The sequence below is a fragment of the Sebastes fasciatus genome, chromosome 22 (assembly GCF_043250625.1).
Source record: "Sebastes fasciatus isolate fSebFas1 chromosome 22, fSebFas1.pri, whole genome shotgun sequence".
Taxonomy (NCBI): domain Eukaryota; kingdom Metazoa; phylum Chordata; class Actinopteri; order Perciformes; family Sebastidae; genus Sebastes; species Sebastes fasciatus.
The window spans coordinates 23,152,425-23,168,001 of NC_133816.1; the positions used below are offsets into that span (position 1 = coordinate 23,152,425).

A 15,577-nucleotide genomic window follows, 5' to 3' on the forward strand; every position below is an offset into this window, starting at 1 on the left:
CCACGGCGAGTTCTACGAGTTCTGGAGATACTGCAGGTTCCACAGTTTGCTCTACGTTTCGGGTTCAGGAATCGGCAGCAGGTTCCAGGATGGTTTCTGGACTCACTAAAGTGGGTTCCGAAAAGGGGTCTGGCATGTTTACCGTGCTGCTGGTCGCCTGGTGTTTGGTGTTTGTCGTGCCGGCTGGTTGCCACGGTAACTTCTCATCTAAGCCATCGGACCTGACCGACTTCCACGGCACCGACCCGCCTCCGGGACCGGCGCTGGACCATCGAATCCAGACCTCAGACGTGGAGCCACACCCGGCGCAGGAGACCGTGAACAAGCCCCCGTCCTCCCTGGAGAAAGGAAAACCGAAACATGTCAACAAGCCGAGACACAGACACGACAGAAAGCCTCCGTCTCACTCGTCCTCCAACTCATCCCTGGCGGTTCGGATGCGCCCGATGTCGCCCCCAAACTGCGTGCACGCCACGACAATAAAAACGGCCTTCAAATACATCAACACGATGCTGTCCTGCGTTATTTTCGCCGTGGGGATCATCGGGAACGCCACCCTGCTGAGGATTATCTGCCAAAATAAAAGCATGAGGAACGGACCCAACGCTCTGATCGCCAGTCTGGCCCTCGGAGACCTGATCTACATCGCCATCGACATACCGATCAACGTCTACAAGGTACACCGCTTTAGTGGGCTGTTATTCTTGCATATTTTATTATTTAATTTTTCATACTTATATATAATATATTTGATCACTGACATAAAATTAAACTAAATTAATAATGACACTATAATCGTCGACCCGCTGCACTTTGTGTCCTGAGTTTACCGGAGCAGAAATGCATCATGGGATACAAAACAACCTCCCTGTGGTAGCTGTGTTGTGTGTCTCAGTCAGGAGGTTGAGTGTTACACTGATAACGGCACCAAAATATCCCACTGACTGAGATAACACACCACAAACACACTGATAACACACACACTGTGATATTATATTAATCCATGTGTGTGTGTGTGCGTGTGTGTGCGTGTGTGTGCGTGCAGCTCCTGGCGATGCGGTGGCCGTTTGCCGACAGTGTGTTCGGGCTGTTCCTCTGTAAGCTGTTCCCCTTCCTGCAGAAAGCTTCAGTCGGCATCACCGTCCTCAACCTGTGTGCTCTGAGTGTGGACAGGTAACACACACACACACACACACACACACACACACACACACACACACACGCACACGCACACACACACACACACACACACACACACACACACACACACACACACACACACACACACACACACACACACACTGCTGTCAAATGGTCATTCTGTAGGTTTTAAAGGAATAGTTCAACATTTTGAACAGAGACAACAACAAACTAGATATAACGGGTTACACCACAGACCACCATGGTGTGTGATAACCTTAACAGAGAGAGTACGGTAAATCATTTAAAGGAACACCCTACCTTGCAGGTATCGGGCTGTGGCGTCCTGGTCCCGGGTGCAGGGCACAGGTGTTCCCACGGTGACGGCGGTGGAGATCGTGGTGATCTGGCTGCTGTCCGCGGTGCTGGCGGTGCCCGAGGCCATCGGCTTCGACATGGTCACCTTCGACTACAAGAACGTCACCATGACGACCTGCATGCTGCAGCCCAAGACGCCCTTCATGACTGTGAGTGTTTACGTCGGTGTGTTGATAGCTGCTGTAAACAGAGGAGGAAGTTAACATTCACACACACTTTTACTTTCCATACTTTAAACTTGTTGATAATACTTACATACTTTTACTTCATTAAGGTTTTGAATGCAGGACTTGTGAAGTATTTTCACAGGTTTGTATTATTACTTTTACTAAAGTAAAGGATCTGAATATCCTGAGAAATGTGTTATTTTGTAAACTAGCACGGTTCATGTTAAATGACGAAATGTTGAAGTTGAATTGCCAGGTCAGAAAGTTAATTCTAAGAGTTAATTCCCATAAGTGAAATAAGTGAACAGGTCATGAGTGGGTCGGGGGGGTAGATCCCAGCTCTTCTGGCGTCTGTGGAGAAAATGAAGTGACTCTTCGGTCCGTTTCTATGATCTCTTTGTTGTTGTGTTTCAGGGCGAGGTCTCTTTAAATGGTTTAGAACATCATTTCCTGTTTACATCTGCAGGTCGCGACTGGACTAAACACATTCAGCCCAGGCACTCCAAACTGACCCCGGGTCAGCTGACCTGCTATCAGCCTTTAGACAGTTTAACTGCCGTCAGTAAATACTTCATAATCACAAGGTTCCAGATGCCTGAAAGTGAAAATTTAGATGTAACAGGACAGTTAAGGGACAAACAAGGTCCACACAAAGATCATGATCCGGTGGTTCTGGTATCTAAAGGTGGTTCTAGTATCTAACGGTGGTTCTAGAATCTAAAGGTGGTTCTAGTATCTAACGGTGGTTCTAGAATCTAAAGGTGGTTCTAGAATGATAATGTGGTTCTAGAATGATACATTGTGCAGGACTCATCTAATGGTTCTACTGTGTTCTCAAAGATTGTAGGTCCAATCCATTCCGGAATGTTACAGAGGTTCTAGACCTTTTCATTGGCATTCTGTTGCTAGGGCAACAGCTTTGGTCCAAGTTTACTTCCTGTCAGCTACCGCATTAACGAACATTGCCTACAGGAAACCCAAAGAGGCCCATTTAGAATGTTTATGTTGTTATGTTACGTTTGAAAAGGTCTATTGTGTTTGTATAAGGAGGGTTCCACAGTTCTTCAAGGTTCTAGAAGGATTTGAGGATTTCAGTGAGGGTCGTTTCGGGGATTCTAGAATGTCGAAAAATCTTCGTCCAAAATCTCATACTCAGCACTACATACTCAATATGTGTTCTATTGTTCAACATACTTTTGTGTGAATAAACAGTAGTATGGATCTTTTCGGATGCACTGAACTGTAACTACCACGTCACTTGCTGCCTGGATTTGCTGAAAAGTCTGAGACTTATGAGCAATATTAAATGTTGCTCAGGAACGTTCTGAAAGTGTGTTCCTCCGTGTTCCAGTTCTACCGGGATGCAAAGGACTGGTGGCTGTTTGGCTTCTACTTCTGCGTCCCTCTGATCTGTTCTGCTGTTTTCTACGGCCTCATGACCTGCGAGATGCTCAGACACCAGAAGGGAAGTCTGAGGATCGCACTGAGTGAACACCTGAAACAGGTAAACACACACACACACACACAGTATACAGTATAAAGGATACAATGACCGGTGTTTGTGATGATCAGCGTCTAAGGCTCGTTTCTCTCTCTGCAGCGTAGAGAAGTAGCTAAAGCCGTGTTCTGCCTGGTGTTGATCTTCGCTCTGTGCTGGTTTCCTCTTCATATGAGTCGCCTGCTGAAGAGGACCGCCTACAAATCCCATGATGCACACCGCTGCGAACTGTTAAAGTAGGTGGAGAAACAGTAAACCACTGACAGGGAACATTTTACTGCAACATTAATACTTTTACTTTCATTACTTTAAGTACATTTAGCTGATAAAACCTACATACTTAAATAAGGTTTTGAATGCTACTGCTAATGCCACTGATGTCATGTGTTCTTCTTCTGTGGTTACAGCTTCCTGTTGGTTCTAGACTACTTCAGCATCAACATGGCAACCATCAACTCCTGCATCAATCCCATAATCCTCTACTTTGTCTCCAAGAAGTTCAAAAACTGCTTCAAGGTAAAAAGTGAACGTTGTCGCTGTGGTCCGAGTGTTGACGATAGTGAATGTCAGTGTGACATCACAGCGAGGTCACAGGGTCGGAGGGCGTGAGACACGGACAGACAGAAGGACACTATCTAAATGTTTTGGGATAAACATAGAAAAGGTCGTGACCTTTTGATAAAAGACTTGTGGGACGTGACCAGTGGCATGTCTGTTTAAAGGGGCACTCCGCCGACTTCACACATAAAGGTCGGTTTACTCGTCTAGAGCCGTCCGCCTGCACGTGGAAACAAACATTTTAAAGTCTGAGAAAATGTCCTAGTGATGTCATAACTCAGTTTGTTTTAGGAGGTCAGTGGAGGGGGAACATCTGGAACATTTACATTAGCTCTGGACTGGACTGGAACAACTTCTGGATCCAGTCTGGAAGCATCTTATCTTTCACTTCATACATTCATTATTCCGTTTTAAAATCCACCAAATCTATAAATCTGAGAACATGAGTTTATAAATAATATGATGGTTGGTTCCATGGACTGTATATAAGAAGTGGACGTAGTCACCGTGACGTCACCTATTGGTTTGTGGACTACCGTTTTGAAGCCTCGAGTTGTTTGATGTTTTTTCTTTGGCCTTCGCCATCTCGGTTTTTGGTCATCGCCATCTTGGTTTTGGCCGTCGCCGTCTGTTTTTTTTTTGCCGTTGCCATGTTGGCTTTTGGCAGCCAGTCTTACAGCCAATATATCCATTATTACAGCCGCATACAGCTAGCAGGAAGCCGTCAGAACTGGATGTGTCATATCAGCGTGCAGGGCGGTGCAGTCTCGTGGGTCTGATGACCGTTTATTATGGCGAGGAAAATAACTCTGGATTCAGCTGTTAGTTCATTTTACAACTTATATTACATAACCATTTAAATGATGGATATTTAAATGTTCCTACTGGGAAGTTGATTCAAACTAAATTATCATCAGCGTTTTCAGTCCAAAATGGCGGCAGCGCTGTTGTCAAAAAAACACCAGAGTTTCGTCTCTTTGCTTTTAAACTTTTTGACTAAATATAATTAGGATATCTCGGCTTCTGTTGCTTCATTCTTTTTTCTTTTTTAAATCTGCACTACTACATAAATGGCTGGAGTACCCCTTTAATCATCCCTCTGTCTCTCTGTCTGTCTGTCTCTCTCTCTCCAGTCCTGTCTGTGTTGTTGGTGTTATTCTGGCTCTCTCTCCAACAGCACGCTGCCCCTCCATCATGGGACGAGTCAACAGTACAAACACACTGACCACTGAGGGACAGTCTGCGTCTCCATCTGCAACGGACCGCCAGCCACTCTATTTACTCAGGTCTAAATATCATATTTTACTACAGACTGATTATTGTATGCTCAACAATCACATATGGTTGTAATATTTGGGTGACAACTTACTTTTAGTGGTATTTATTATGGTGTTTTATATGTACATTTCAACTCTACCTGTAAAGGAATAAAACCAGTCTGAAGTTTAAAAGAGCACTAGGAGCCTCTAGAGGCGGAATATTTCATTACATCCCACAATATGAAACTGATGGTGATATTTTTCTGTTCTTTGAGCCTTAACGACTTCTAGTGGGATTAGAAATTAATAATATTTTAGTGCTAATGGAGTTGTCAGAATAAACAATCAACGACTTTCACTAAAATCTGGTCAGAAGTTGTCAAGATTTTTTTTTTTAAGCGGAAGGAACTAACAGTCTGACGTCACCAACTAACTGAGTTTTGTGTCTATATTAATGAGTTTTTTTTATTTAAATTATATATTTGTATTTATCAATAAAGCTATATTCTCAAAGCTCTTGAAATTTATAAAAAAAATATAAAAAAATATATATTTAAAATTCATTAAAGTAATGTACACATTATGCATCAATAATTATAATCCTCTTATATATTTATTGTTATTATTGTTTGCCATAACTATTATGTAGGCTTGTCATATTATTTTCTGTATATTAATCTTGTGTTCTCTATAATATTGTGAAACATTATTATTATGTAGGGGGGTTTTCTGCCTCTTCCTGCCCTGTATATTATTATTATTTCTGTTTATTATGTTTGTGTATTTTTAAATTGATTGCAGGGTGTTTTAAGTTCCCCGTCTGTAATCTTTGTTTATAATGTTGTTTTTTTATGATGCATTCAGTGTTGCAGTGAAATAAAGCTTTCCTGTTTAATTTACCCTCCAGATTAATGTTCCCGAGTCGTTCCTGTTGTGCAGCAACATTTCAGCCTCATGACTTCATAATAATAAGATGGATTTTTCATTTCTTCTTCATAATTTAGCTGAACAGGGTGGAACTTTAAGAGTGGGACAAACAGGTTAACATCATGGGGAAAAAAGGACATGAGTTAAAGTTTGTGCTCCCCTTACTTTACTCCTTTCAGTTCCCTCCAAAAAAAATAAAATCACTTCCTGAAAATGGTCTCAAGGGAATCGTAGTCCACTTTTTGGAGGGAGAGAAAATACAAACTAACAGGGTGGAAAAATAACCATAGTTCTTGCTATATACTGTATATAACTAAATAAATGAATAATAATAATAAACCAAATTAAGTGTATCAGAAGAAATAGTTATGGTAATAATAATAATAATAATAATAGTAAATAGTACATATATACTTAATGTTTTTATTATTTTTTTCTATTTATATTTAATTATATACATATATATATATATATATATATATATATATATGTATATATATATATATATATATATATATTAATACAAAATTGAAAACAAATATGAAATAAAGATCTATCATATATGTACGTATATATATATATATATATATAAATAATAATAAAATAAACAAATATATAAGAAATCAATTATAATAATAATAAAAAGGAGAGAAATAATACTATATATACCAATAACACTATTGGATAAATAATTAAAAAAATGAATAATAAAAATCCAAACTAAGTTCATCGGAAGAAATTTTGTATTTCTATTTTATTTCTATTTCTATTTATAATTTTTTTCTATTTTTATTATTTATTTATTATAATAATAAAAAGAGAACAAATAGAGTAAAAAAAATAATTATATATGTACATATATATATTAATATAAAAATAACAATAAAATATCAAATATATCAAATAAATAAATGATAATAATAGATATATAAATATATAAATATATAAAATAAATTAAAAAATAATTAATATAAAATAAATAAATGATAACAATAAAAAAATTATGATATAAATGATATATATATATATATATATATATATATATATATATATATATATACTCAGAGAGAGTTTAACATGGCCTATACATTAATTAAATAATATTTAGATGTGGTTAAATCGAGCACATGTATCCAAAAAAGCACTAAAAAATATTTTAATGTGCATTATTATTTGTTTATGTTACAAAGAGGACTTTGATTTTTTAAGTAATTCATGAGGACAGAAATCTTTGGAGTTAAAACATTAACATGAATGAAACAGAAGACAGAGGAATAACTGTGGACTGTGGAATATTTTAAATTACTGTAATTAGATTTGTCGACTGTTTCCTGTCAACCACGTGACCTGATGGAGTGAGATGGTTGAGATTCCTCCTCGTGACAAACAACCAGGAACCAGAGAGAGGACCAACCGGAGAGGAGAGCTGCTGCAGCCCGGAACCACCACCGGATTAACGGATTCACGGATCGATCAGGGCGGGGATCGATCAGGCTGGAGGTCTGGAGGGTCTGGAGGTTTACCGGGTACCAGCTGAGTCAGGCTGGAGGAGGGATGCTGTTGCCTAGTAACAGAAACAGGACCGAGGAGGAAAAACAGGCCAACCGTCACTCTGACTGAGCATCTTCATCTCTAACGGTCCTAAATCTTTACTTATTTAACATCAACTCAGCTTTTTATTTCTGTTTTCACTGTCTGGTTATTAACATGTTCATGTTTGATATTTATAGTCGAAAAATACACTAATATTTCATCAATATGTCGTGTTTAAATGGTGTTTACAGCGACCTCAGTGCATTTTTAACGTAGGGAAATAAATATTTGATGGCAATGACATTGCAATATTATACAATATAGGATATAATCTTTGTTTTTAATGTAAAAAAATATGCATTTAGAGCAGTTTAACATATAGATAGTAGATATTTGGTACTTTAATAATATTCGTAGGCTCTATATTGAAAAATTATTGAAAAAAAAGTATGTTTAATAATGTTTTCTTGCTCGAAATATTCGACTTTAGTAGATAACAAATTAGTGATAAACACTTTATATATTTCTTTACACATTTAATTAGAAATAAATACAAAAGGGAAAATTAAACAGGAGAGTAATAAATAAATAAATAACTAAGGGAATAAATACATAAATTAATAAAAACTATATAATATACATTTATGTCGCATTTTATCGTTTATTTTTATTTTTAATATTATTTTTGCTTCAATTAATGACATTTATTTATTCATTTACTGAGTCATTCATTCATTCATTTAGTTTTTATTTTGGCAGTAAATGTAGTGCCGTAAAAGTACAATATTTCCCTCTGAGATGTAGTGGAGTAGAAGTATGAAGTAGCATAAAATGGAAATATACAGCTTTGTATTTCTGTTTTCACTGTCTGGTTATTAATATGTTCATGTTTGATATTTATAGTCGAAAAATACACTAATATTTCCCTAATATGTCGTGTTGTTTAATGGTATTTACAGCGATCTCAGTGCATTTTTAACGTAGCAAAATAAATATTTGATGGCAATGACATTGCAATATTATACAATATAGGATATAATCTTTGTTTTTAATGTCAGAAATATGCATTTAGAGCAGTTTAACATCCATCCATCCATCCATCTGCAACCGCTTATCCCGTTAGGGGTCGCGGGGGGGCTGGAGCCGATCCCAGCCGACATTGGGCGAAGGCAGGGTACACCCTGGACAGGTCGCCAGTCCATCGCAGGGCTGACACATAGAGACAGACAACCATTCACGCTCACATTCACACCTACGGGCAATTTTAGAATCCACAATTAACCTAACCTGCATGTCTTTGGCAGTTTAACATATAGATAGTAAATATTTGGTACTTTATTAATTTTTGTAGGCTCTATATTGTTAATATTATTGAAATGCAATCAAGCAAAAGTGTGTTTAATAATGTTTTCCTGCTAGAAATATTCGACTTTAGTAGATGAAAAATGAGTGATAAACACTTCTTTACATATTTAATTAGAAATAAATACAAAAGGGAAAATTAAACAGGAGAGTAAATAAATAAGAAAATTAATACAAAGATAAATAAATGAATAAATAAAAAATATTAAATAAATAAATAATTAAATAAAAACAGAATTATCATTTTATGTCACATTTTATCAGTTAATTAAGGGCTATATTTATTTTATTTTTAATATTACTTTTGCTACAAGGAATGACATTTATTTATTTATTGAGTCATTCATTTATTTATTCTTTTTTCTATTTTGGCAATAAATGTAGTGGAGTAAAAAAAGTACAATATTTCCCTCTGAGATTTACAAAGCTTTTGCATTTAGTTAAATTTTGGTGAATTTTAACACATAAATATGTGCAAAAAATAAATAATAAAGCTACTTTAACTTGGAAGGTATTAATGTAGACTGCAGCCCAATTTGAGCTAATTCAGATTTATTTTAATTTAATTAATTAAATAATTAATAATAATTGTATTTATTAAATTCCTATTTATACCATTTATATTTAACACACTTAATGGAACCCACTTTTGTATTTACTTATTTGCACTGTGGTTATTTGTTATATATTGCACGTCTTAATGCAAATATCTGTAAATATTTTTTATATTCTAATTTTTTATTTTATTATATTTCTTTTAATATATTGTGTTTATATTACATAGCATTATGTACAATATTGTAGTGTTAGTAGTACATAATGTTACTTACTCCTTTATTTCTATTGTCTTACATTTCTTTATGTTTATGTAAGATAATGCACCTTGTTAAAAGAAGTAAAAGAATAGAGAGTTGTAATGTTGTACCTGTTTCCCTCTAACACATGGCTGTTTCGTCCCACAGGTGTGTCTTACTGGTTTAGGATGTGCCTGTAAGCCGTCGCTGAGGGTGAAGCAGCCGTCATGCCGTTTTCCTGTGCAGAGTGGAGGAGGTGGATCCGCCCGCTGGTTCTGGTTCTGTACGCTCTGCTGCTGGTGGCCGTGCTGCCGCTCTGCATCTGGGAGCTGCAGAAAGACAAAGTACACTTTCCTTCTTTACGTATATGTGCTGCCTTTAAGTTTCCTCATTACACATTTTACTTGTAACAGTATTTTCACAGTGTGGTATTAGTACTTTTACGTAAGTAAAGGTTCTGAATACTTCCTCCACCACTGGAAATGGTATATTAAGTGCTACAACCAGTAACAACCAGTAGTTGTCTTACAAAATAAGCATCACAAACAATCATCTGTGACTCAGCCAGGTGTTTCTGTTCGTCTCTCCAGGTTGGGACTCACAGTAAAGCCTGGTTCATAGCCGGCATCTTCGTCTTTCTGACCATCCCGATTTCACTGTGGGGGATCCTGCAGCACATCGTGCACTACACCCAGCCGGAGCTGCAGAGGCCCATTATCAGGTAGACATATATATATATAAAAAAATAAATAAAATAAACACATGAATAAAAAATGATAATAATAAAGAAGAGAAATTATTATTATTATATATATATAATAAATAAATTAATAAATAATACAAATAAAAGATAAAAATAAAAATAGAAATAGTTAAATATAAAATTGATAAATACTACAAATAAATATATAATATATATAATAAAATAAAAATAGAAATAATAAAATAATATACATATATATTATATATGTATATATATAAATATATATATTTTATACACATACATAAATAAATACAAAATAAAAATAAAAAAGAGAAATAATTATTTATATAATTGATAAATAATACAAATGAATAAAAAATATATATAAAAAGAAAAAAATAGAAATAATACAATTATATACATTATTTACTATTTCTATTTTTATTTTATTATATATATATTGTATACAAATACATAAATAACTAAATGATACAAATAAAAAGGAAAATAATGATATATATAGCTGATAAATAATACAAATAAAGAAATAACATATATATAATATCATTTCATGACATGTTTCTCTCGTCTTTCTCCACCAGAATACTATGGATGGTGCCCATCTACAGTTTGGACAGTGTAAGTCTTAATCACACACACACACACACACAGAGGAAGTGACAGTCTCTCTGTCCACTCTATTACATTACGTTGCCGTGGCTACAGAGCTTAATTGGAGGCAACAGGGACAGAGTCACAAGACCAGAAGTCAAGTTAAACACACTCTGTGTTCCTTATACAGTCATGGGTTAATGTCATGATGCTCCATGGTAGCATTCTGTCTTCATTCCTCTTCCTCTCTTTCATGTGACTCCTGTATCATCTTTAATAAATAATAATAAAGTCCTCTGTGTCCCGTCCGTCTCCAGTGGCTGGCCCTGCGCTATCCCAGTCTGGCCATCTACGTGGACACGTGCAGGGAGTGCTACGAGGCCTACGTCATCTACAACTTCCTGGTGTTCCTGCTGAGCTTCCTCAGTAACCAGTACCCCAGCCTGGTGCTGATGCTGGAGGTCCAGCAGCAGCAGCCTCACCTGCCGCCGCTGTGCTGCTGCCCGCCGTGGGCCATGGGAGAGTAAGACGAGGACGGGTGTGGGTCACTGTGTGACGGAATGGAGGGGTGGATGTTAACGTGTCTCTCTCTCTCCGTCAGGGTGCTGCTGTTCAGGTGTAAACTGGGAGTCCTCCAGTACACTGTGGTCAGACCCGTCACCACGGTGATAGCACTGTAAGTTTACCACTGTAACCACGGTGACGGTGTTTCATCACAATGATAATGTTTCCTTCTCTGTGTGTGCAGAATCTGTCAGCTCTGTGGGGTTTACGATGAAGCCAACTTCAGCTTCAGAAACGCCTGGTCCTACCTGGTCATCATCAACAACATATCACAGCTGGTAAAGACTAAAAATCGATTCACCTATGTATCCCGATTTTTTTAACAATTTTGAAATAGATTCTTTAATGCCAGAATTTGCTTAATTTGAGTCTATGTGGAGGTAGATGGAAGTTACCGCTTTTATTGTGGTAGTCTGAGTAACGTGACGTCATATCTGTTCCGTATCCGTCAACCAAAACAAACATTCGCAGCGATACGAAATGAGGAAGTATAAAACGTTGGAGGGTCTCCGTGGATACGACCTGCACCCTCACATGTTAAATCCAGCGTGGTAAACACTACACATCCAGGAAAGGATGGAAACACTTTGGGTTTCACACATTGACAGGAGAAGCAGAGCTAGACAGAGCAGAGCTAAAGTTGCATGCTAACTTCTAAAAAATTACCAAAATATGTCCAAAAAAAGTCTGAAATACTGTATGTCTGAAACAAGGCCGAAAAAATGCCAAAGTATGTCCAAAATATGGCCTAAAAAATGTCAGAAAAAGGCCGAAATATGTGCAAAAAAGGACAAAAAAAGGTCTGCAAAATATCAGAAAGAAAGTTAGCAGGAAACGTTATGGTATGGCGGTAACGTTGCGGTCAAGCCGGCCGTCGCTCTCATCTCCGTGGTCAAATGGGCCGACGCTACAACTGTAGAGCACCCAGATACTGACATTTCTGTTAAATGCATTGAAAGGCCCCGATGGAGCTGACCATGGATGGATTAAGTAAGTATAAAACATTACCTCTCTCTGTCTCTGTCTCTCAGTTTGCGATGTACTGTCTGGTGTTGCTGTACCGAGCTCTCAAAGAGGAGCTGACTCCCATCAGGCCGGTGGGAAAGTTCCTCTGCGTCAAACTGGTGGTGTTCGTCTCCTTCTGGTAAGAATAGAAGGATGAAGAGAATCACTCATGCTGTCTTTCTCTGTTGATAAATGTTTTTTTCCTGCTAATTTTGTTTATTGCTAAGTTATTGTATTGATAAGTATTGTAAAGTTTTTGCACAATATTTTTGTCTTTCTCTCTATCTCTTTTGTATCATCGTTAATCGAATGCACAAGACATTTGAGGCTCTGTGTTTTCTGACATTTTATAAACTAAACTACGGAAGCCTGCATTTATTTTTTTAATACATTAAACTGTCCGTCTTTCTCTCTTCAGGCAGGCCGTCTTCATAGCGTTCCTGGTGAAGGTCGGCGTGATCTCTGACAAACACACCTGGGACTGGGACAGTGTGGAGGCCGTGGCTACCGGGCTGCAGGTACGCACATTTATAAACCAAAAAAAAACATCAGTCATGTGACCTTTAAACGAGACGCAGAACGAGTGCAACGTATCGCCACAATATGCAACCAATTTTCCCATTCTTCCTGCTGATGCCTGACTTTTGTTTTCTTTATTATATTCAGACAAATTTAAGTTTGAAAATATACAAAAACCAGGAGACAAAAATTAGGATTAGGAAGAAAAAAGTGCCATTGTTTGACTTTTTCTTGACTCTTGATTAACTGATTGTTTAATCAATACAGGACTTCATCATCTGCATAGAGATGTTCCTGGCTGCCATCGCTCACCACTACACCTTCACCTACAAACCATATGTACAGGTAAAAATCCATCCATTTATTTGATCTACTCTACTCTACTCTACTCTACTCTACTCTAATCTAATCTAATCTAATCTAATATATCATCCCTCCAGGAAGCAGAGGAGGGCTCGTGCTTCGACAGCTTTCTGGCCATGTGGGATTTCTCTGACATCAGAGCTGATGTCACAGAGCAGGTCCGCCATGCTGGTGAGTGTCTCAGTCAGATTATTGATTATTGAGTCTATTAGAGTCATCAATAATAGAAAATGTGTGTTATTTAAAGAGATTTAACTAGAATATATTTTTCACCTTTTTCTGTTGTTTTTTTCATATATATGTTTTGGTTTATTTGTCGGCTTAATTTTATTTTATTATTAATATAATCACAATATGTAAAATTATTATTAGAATTATTATTAATAGTATTTTTTTTCTTTTTTTACTACTTTTCTTTTTTTAACTATTTATTCTACTATAATAATAATAATAATATTTTTTTCTTTTTTCACTACTTTTTTTTTTACTATTTCATGTCTTGATTTAACTAAACTTGAGTAAAACTATTGTACATTTCAGTGTTTTTTGATACTTTAACAGTGTACACTTTGTTTTTATGTTCTATACCGCTGATATGAAATAATCCCACACATGTTCTTAATTGTCTGAATTATTCACACATAATAACAATAATAATAATAATAATAATAATAATAATAATAATAATAATAATAATATTGTGTTAAATATCTCTTACCCCCCCGCAGGTCGTACGTTCCTGGGTCGTCCCAACAAGATGTACTTCGGTTCGGTAGCTCGACCCGAACACACCGAGCACACCGGCCTCCTCACCGCGTCCCCCCCGGACACCGCCGCCGTGGCAGCCACATCGATGCCGTCCTCCCCGTCCTCCAGCGGGCGGTACCAAGGCCTCGGCCACACCCTCACCCCGCACTCTATCTCCGCCCCGGCGGGGTTCACCTCCTCGTCCTGGGACGACGACAGCAACGACTCCCCTCCTCGGGCGGGTGACATCACTGCGAGCACATAGCCGGCGGCGGGAACTCCTCTCTTTCTCTCTACGTCCTTCGCCATCTTGTTTCGATGCTTTAAAGCCAAAAAAACACTCAGATAAAAGTCAGAATAAAAACATAAACTCGTCTGAACTCTCCACATGTGTGAAAAAGAAACTGGATTTCATGGAAGGACAGAAGAGAAAGAGTCTCTGTGAAGTCAAAGCCATGTTTGTTGAGTATTTTTAAAATAATAATTACCCTGTTTTAAATGTTTGAACTCTGTATTTTGATGTCTAATGATGTCATTTTGATAAATGTATCTCCGGCTGTTAGAAGGAAAACATACTGGATGTTTTCATCAGAAGGGGTAAGCAGTTTGTGTCTTTCCAAGAAGTGTCTTTGAGCTCAGTTTGACTGTTTGTTCTATGATAATAAATGAAAACGCCATATCTAATCACCACAACCTGCTGTCGTTGCTATCATTAGTGTGGTTCAAGTCCTCCAATAACAGCAAGTCTTCAACAACAGCCCTCTGAGGACAAGGCGACAGTACAAACCCAAATGTCAACCTCATGGTGGCGCTAGAGGAAGAGTCATGAGGATTCATCCTCTGGAGAACATCAATGCACGGAATTTCATGTCAATCCATCCTGAGATATTCCAGTCTGGACATAATATATTACTACTTTATTCTCGTAATATTACGACTTTTTTCCCGTAAAGTTATGACGTTATTGTGTAAATCTCAGATGTTTTTTCCCTCAATGTGGCCCTAATACTCCGTCGTACATTGTCTCTTTGGCCCTCACTGCATTAGACTTATATACTATATACTTAGACTATAAACTGTGTTACCTTCATCACAATGATCACATGTTTTGTGGCTCCAGACAGATTTTCTTTTCTTTTGCTAGTAAAGGTTGCTGACTCCTGGTCTAGAAGGAAAACGTTGAGTCAGAGGGGGAAATAAGACAATTAAAGATGGTTGAATTCCATTTAGCTGCTTCAGTTTCAGGGTGCTGGTAGTACTGCTGCTTGTTATTAGTATTTTTCTCCACTAGATGACACTAACAGTCCTTTAAAACACATCAGCATCTCCAGTTTGAGCTGGTGAAGCTGCACAAGTTTAATTCAATAACACAAACTTCTTTCTTCAGACGTCATGTAGAGAGAGACGGAGGAGGGCTCATCAGATAAAGACGATTAGTGCTTGTTTCT

General features: G+C 37.5%; 2 protein-coding genes across 3 annotated transcripts in view; both read left to right on the forward strand.

Moving 5' to 3' along the window:
- LOC141760633 (endothelin receptor type B-like) overlaps positions 1-5,889 on the forward strand; it is a 7,325-nt gene extending 1,436 nt beyond the window's left edge. The window contains exons 2-8 of one of the 2 annotated variants that reach the window (XM_074623638.1): positions 1-677; positions 1,046-1,173; positions 1,469-1,667; positions 3,037-3,189; positions 3,286-3,419; positions 3,591-3,699; positions 4,875-5,889. The exon at positions 1-677 is cut by the window's left edge and continues 173 nt beyond it. In XM_074623638.1, coding sequence (XP_074479739.1) covers positions 90-677; positions 1,046-1,173; positions 1,469-1,667; positions 3,037-3,189; positions 3,286-3,419; positions 3,591-3,699; positions 4,875-4,973 — 1,410 coding nt within the window. In that variant the 5' untranslated portion in view covers positions 1-89 and the 3' untranslated portion in view covers positions 4,974-5,889. The remainder of the gene's footprint in view (positions 678-1,045; positions 1,174-1,468; positions 1,668-3,036; positions 3,190-3,285; positions 3,420-3,590; positions 3,700-4,874) is intronic. The other variant, XM_074623639.1, reaches the window with a different exon arrangement.
- A 1,390-nt stretch (positions 5,890-7,279) lies between these two features.
- LOC141760836 (transmembrane protein 184C-like) lies at positions 7,280-14,822 on the forward strand. The gene is made up of 12 exons (XM_074623928.1): positions 7,280-7,565; positions 9,785-9,960; positions 10,207-10,337; positions 10,922-10,958; positions 11,249-11,454; positions 11,533-11,607; positions 11,680-11,773; positions 12,527-12,639; positions 12,919-13,018; positions 13,287-13,364; positions 13,460-13,553; positions 14,111-14,822. The coding sequence occupies exons 2-12, from the start codon at positions 9,844-9,846 to the stop codon at positions 14,392-14,394; spliced, it is 1,329 nt and encodes a 442-aa protein (XP_074480029.1). The 5' UTR covers positions 7,280-7,565; positions 9,785-9,843; the 3' UTR covers positions 14,395-14,822.
- Positions 14,823-15,577: the final 755 nt, after the last annotated feature.

Bases quoted from the DNA above. Each gene is read 5' to 3' on its own strand.
- LOC141760836 (XM_074623928.1), top strand. From the start codon at position 9,844: ATGCCGTTTTCCTGTGCAGAGTGGAGGAGGTGGATCCGCCCGCTGGTT. The intron at 10,338-10,921 runs GTAGACATATAT...TTTCTCCACCAG, and splicing joins CTGCAGAGGCCCATTATCAG to AATACTATGGATGGTGCCCA. The intron at 13,554-14,110 runs GTGAGTGTCTCA...ACCCCCCCGCAG, and splicing joins AGAGCAGGTCCGCCATGCTG to GTCGTACGTTCCTGGGTCGT.